The sequence below is a fragment of the Pteropus vampyrus genome, unplaced genomic scaffold, assembly GCF_000151845.1.
Source record: "Pteropus vampyrus isolate Shadow unplaced genomic scaffold, Pvam_2.0 Scaffold16, whole genome shotgun sequence".
NCBI classification, from domain to species: Eukaryota; Metazoa; Chordata; class Mammalia; order Chiroptera; family Pteropodidae; genus Pteropus; species Pteropus vampyrus.
The window spans coordinates 1,527,764-1,533,270 of record NW_011888797.1 but is presented as its reverse complement, the minus strand read 5'-3'; the positions used below and the strand labels follow the sequence as shown (position 1 = coordinate 1,533,270).

General features: G+C 48.9%; 1 protein-coding gene across 1 annotated transcript in view; it reads right to left on the bottom strand.

Moving 5' to 3' along the window:
- The window catches only part of ANO4 (anoctamin 4), a 348,268-nt gene extending 343,720 nt beyond the window's left edge, over positions 1-4,548 (bottom strand). Inside the window, exon 1 of the mRNA XM_023527448.1 lies at positions 3,934-4,548. Within this exon, the coding sequence (XP_023383216.1) occupies positions 3,934-4,054 (121 nt within the window). The 5' untranslated portion in view covers positions 4,055-4,548. The remainder of the gene's footprint in view (positions 1-3,933) is intronic.
- Positions 4,549-5,507: the final 959 nt, after the last annotated feature.

Genomic DNA, 5,507 nt, shown 5'->3' with positions numbered 1-5,507 from the left:
GCTGCCTTTAAGTCTGTCATGTCTTCCCCTCAACACTGTTCATGCTGGTGCCCTCCCTGGAATGCGCTCCTTTTCCTAGTCGGCCTTTTAACACGTCTCCTCCAGGTAACTGTTCCTGGTCTATCCCTCACTCCTCCAGGCCCCTCCCCTACAACACTGCATTATAATTCTCAATTTAGAAATCTACCTCCCGAACCCCACCCTGCTGTCTGTGAGAGAAACAGTGAGATCGCATTTATTCCGGGACCCTGGGTCCAGGCTAGAGTCTAGAGCACAATTTGAGCTTAGTAGCTATACTTATTCTATAGGAAACAGGTATGAGAGGAACTGTTTTGGGCACATTGAGTTTGAGATGCTAGAGGGGCATACAGGTAGAAAAGTCTAGCACAGAGCTGGTTGTCCTAGGCTATCACCTCCTTGCCTCATTCCATTGCCACGTTACATGTAGTTAGGCTTAGCTCTAACTACAACTCTCTCCTATAATCCCTTCCAATCACAGGTCCTGAACTTCTGGTCATCCATTTTAGCCTTTCCTCAAGTCATGCCTTCTGCCTAAAATTACCCAAAGAGCCACCCACACATTCACTTATTTTCTTCCTCTTCCTAAGTACCCCCAGCCCCAGGCTCCACGGTCAAACTCTCTACACCTGCATTTGGGCTCTCCACTTGTCATGTGAGGCTAAGTTCTTCAACCTGTCTGTGCCTGAGTTTTTTCAAATGAATATGGGGCTAATACTGGACTAATTTCTTAAAGGTGGTTCTGAGATTTAAATGTGCTAATTCACATAAAGTGCCTCTACTATCTATTGTTTGTATCCCAGCATACTCCACACTTCTGTTTATAATGTTGAAAACTTTGTCCCCTCAATGCACAGGTTTCTCGCTAAGAGACTGACTGTACTTGGGGCCATAGTCTCGAATTTGATAGATGTCTAATCGATGTCATCCACATAGTTGAGAGTACGATTATAAAGTCAAGGGCAAAACCCAGGCAACCACCAACATAAACAGGAGCCCACAAACAAGAAGCGATTTAAGAGAGAGGAGAAAAATAAAGGGAGATAGTTATAACAATACTGGCTCTAACTGCATTTCCTGTCTTCTTGCACTCTGGGTCCTAGCCACGCTAACCTTCCACCTAGCCTTGAACATGGCGCCTTCGTAGCTGCCCCCGGGGCCTTTGCACTTACTGTTCCCTTTGCCAAGAATGCTCTTTCCTACATAATAGAATGGCTCTGTCCTGTTCTTCATTTAGGTCTCTGCTCAAATATCTCTTCAGAGAGGCTTTCCCTTTCTGAAAAAGCCCCATGCTCTGTAAGCTCCTGGGGCCCCTTATTAAGCCTCCTCAGATCCAAAGCTAACAGCTTCATGCCAGGGTGGCAAGTCCAACCACAAGTCCTTTCCTGGGTCAGCCTGAGACATGGCCCTATATCTTCTTCCGCATGGCCAAAAACGAATCAAGTCCCAGTCGTTTCTCTCTAAAAGAGACTTGTCACCCATCCTTGGTCTCATGCACATGGTTATATAATGAGCTAAAAGTGGTTATGAACCTAAACCATTTAAAGCACAAGAAAAATCGGTGGTAAGTACAAAAGGTTGAAGCATTAAAAATCCAGAATTTTAAAAACTACATCATCCACTGGACATATATTAGAGGGAACATTACAGTTATTAATTACCCCAATCTCATTTCACATTTCTAGAATACATGAGTCTAGATGGCTGCCTGAAAGTAAATATTCCTATTAAAATAAAGAACAAGTTCCAATATAGGATCAAAAATGAATATTTGGATGAGAAGCTAATGAGATTTACTGGAAGCTGCTGCTGCTAATGAAATGCATACATAAGCCAAATTTCTCTCTCTTCTTGGGAACCTAAACACAGGATCATAACTGGTCATTCTTTTGGCAGACCCTGGGCTAAAGATAGGAGTCAGGCATTTATTAAATCAGGAAATTTTATAGTTGAATCCTACAAATTCCAGGCAAGAAACCGACATCACCCCCATCATGATATCTAAACTCAAATCCAACAGAATTGAAAGAGGACATTTTTTTAATGTCCTTCAGAGAGATTACTTATGGAAGGTTCCAGAGATGCACCAATTTCTCATCAGATAATGATCTCAACAGCATCTAGCGAGTGAGGAATATATTCGGTGTGCTCAATTTTGTTTTTCCTCAACTTGTTCCCTGATGGCTCACTTATCTTGTCGTGTCTTGAGTCACAAGGCTACAGACCCGTGCACATTGTGGCTAAGTGTATTCACCACTTCAGGGATGAGGGATGGAAAAATGTGTCAAGAATATATTTAAAATAGCACAAATTCTAAATTATATGTTTATTTAAATCTGTTTCATTTCCCTTTAAGGTTCTGAAGAGAAACCTGTGTAATTCTTACTAAAATAATAATAATAATGATCTGCCACCTTTTCCTTTAATTACTGAAATATACTTTTCAAAAAGTTCCACTATTTCTGGCTTCATTTTATCTGAGTGCCCAATTAAACTTTGAGAGTTTCTAGAAATTTGTGGAACTGATTATCAAGTAAACCTGTTACTGACAGTATCCACAGGACAGTATGTGAAATCTAACATGATATAAAAACCAGAAGTCAGATCCCTCTGACAGGAAAGGGTGTAAAAATAGATTTCTACCAATGAATATGCCTAAAACACCATCAGAATTTTGAATTATCCCCAGCTGGGAACCCAGTACCCACAATGTTGTATGTTATATCTGCAGCAAGGGCAAGAACAACTTATAACCTAGCAGAAAACAAATAAGACCCCTAGGATGCAATTAGTAATCAGCTCATAATTTGTTAGCAGTTTCCAAGCATCAACTGCAAACCCTCAGAGCCATCTGAGTGGTTATTTGAAACAGTTTAAATCCTGAGAGACCGACCTCTTTAACCTTGGGGAAATGAGCAGTGGACAACACTGGCGAGAGAAGGAAGCCACCTCCACGCAAAAGAGAAATTTCCCTCCCGCCAACTCCAGGCTTGGAGATGTCCCTGAAGAACATTTCCCAACAATCGCTCACTACCTTCCGTTTAAAACGCCGAAACTTGATGTTATCACAGCAACTGATTGCAAGCCAGGGGAAGGGAGAGAGGTCTACTTGAGTTTCTGCCTCTTATAACCCAGTCGAGGCAGCATCTCTGATAAAGGATTAAAGAGAATTGCTTTTACCATGCAAGCAGGAATATTGATAAAAAGCCTTGTTGGCTTCCCCAGCGCGTGGGCATTTCTAGCTGAATCTGAAATCTTCAAACTGTGATTTTGTTTTCCTTCAGTACTGTATATTGTATAATATACAATAAAAATTGCATATTTCTTTAACAAACTAAGGGAGAATGCCTTCCATTTCCATGGAAATTTTATCACCAAGCTGAGTTTTTTTGTTTGTTTGTTTTTTGTATTAAGAATATATTTTGTTCATATTATTTAACAGCACAGCATCTGCCTTAAAAGACGTGCTCCTCTCCAATTTACAGATAGAGTAATGCAAGAACAAAAGTTTGACTTGCCAAGGTCAGCCAGGGACAGAGAAGCGCTGACTGAACGCAGATCTCCGAACTCTGAGTCTCGTCCTTAACAAGGACTTAACACCGGTATTCCTTCCCCTCCATGGTCTGAAGCGAACTGGATTTTTCTAGAGTTCAGAAGCTCCCAGATATCCTCTAAATTTCAGGTGTTTTCACTCCACCAACACTTTATGCAAACACCCCTTTGCCAGGTATCCAGGCAGCCTCCAGCTGCGCAGAGCATCGGCTCCCCAAGCCTAGGGCTGGCGCGCGCTGCAGCCGGCTCCCTCCCTTCCAGACCTTCCCGGAGCCAACCCCGAAGTTTTCCGGGGTGATCGGACGGGTCCCGAGCCCCACCCGCCATAGCCGCCCCCAGGAGCCCGCCACCGCCCGTCGTTACCGTATGCCGCCAGGGAGGCCATCCTGGCGGGCGTCCTGCCCAGGCTGGCCAGAGCGTCGGCGAGAGCTGCCGCCTGCGCGCGGCGCCCCTGGACGGCCGGTGCCGGGCCCGGAGACTGCATGCGCTTGTCTCCCGCGGCGCCCGGCCGCCCCGCTCCTGAGCATGCCCAGTTAGCCCGCCGCGGTCGCCCCGGACACGTGCCAGCAGCGCGCAGGTGCCCCCCGGCCGGGTCTCCGCTGCAGCAGTGTGGGGAGTGTGGGCGCACACCGGCCGTGGCGCTCCGGGTGCCCGCGCTCCGGGTCCCCGCGGGGATTGAACCTGCAGCGGAGGACGCGGAGCCGGGAGAGAGGAGGGGCGAGGCGGGCGAGGGGAGGTGCCCGGCGGAGGCGCGCGGCGGAAGCGGCGCGGGCGTCGGGCAGGACCCCAGCTGGGTTCTCGCCAACGGGGTGCCCCTCGGGGTCCGGGCGGCAGGGGTGACTAGGGCAAACGTGGGATCCGGGAGTCTGGGGCGTGCAACAGCCTCCCCAGCCTCGAGCCTTCGGCTTCCCTGGTAGGGAGGTTCCCCTGGAGAGCACGCCTGGGGACGCAGGGGCGGGTCCGGACGCCTGTGACTCCGGCGCGATCCCCACCCTAGCGGACGGTCTCGGGAAGGGTTTGCCTCCGAGGCCAACGTCCAGGGAAGAGTGGCTACTCTGTCTTGCGGAGTTTTATTAATGAAGTCGTTAACCGCTAAGTACTGAGTTCTGACACCAACAGTTCAGACCATTCCAGCACATCACTGTCATTCGTGCGTGTCTCCCCACGAGGGGGTACCATCGTCCTATTCTGCTCTGCCCCCAGTCTCGATCCGGGTGCGAACTCAAACAATGCTTGTTGAATGACTCAATGTCCGAGCCTCTCTCAGCTCGCCCTCCCTGGAAGTCCAACCACCCTATCGTGAAGATTCTCTGTAATCAGCTGGCTGGGAAATGGAGATTGGGGGAGAGAGAAAGAGACCCCAGAAGCCATCGGTACCCATAGTAAGGGGATTGGGGCGAGAGAGGAGGGAAAAAAAGAGAAAAGTGGAAACTGCCCAATGTCCCCTCTGGGTCAGGCGCACCGGACCCAGGCTTTCCAATTCCCGAGTGTAAAGTCACCACCACACCGTGAGCGTGCCCGGGGCTTCCTGGCTTGGGACTGACCTGGTCGCTGGGGAATCGCGGCCTTGAAAAACGCCAGCGCCCAAGGAATTGGGGGACTATGCTGTCGAAGCTATTTAACTACGTTTGGGGTTGTGCCAACTCCGGTGGGGGTAGTAAGGAAATCGGACGGAGGCCAAACCACGTTCTTCTTTAGGAAGCTTCCGGAGCACTCCAGCGGTTGCCACCGCACCCCCTCGGCGCTTGCCGGCCTAAACAGCCGCCAGCTTTTCCTCTTGCGACCTTAGCGTCCCTCTGAGCCTTCATTTTCCCTAACTGTAAAGTGGCGGTAACCGTTGTTACTGCCATGCCCACCTCACAGGACAGTGGGAGGGATCAGGTAGGATGCGGGCCGTATCAGTGAGGCTCTGTTTTGAACGCTGCTCTCTGCCTGGA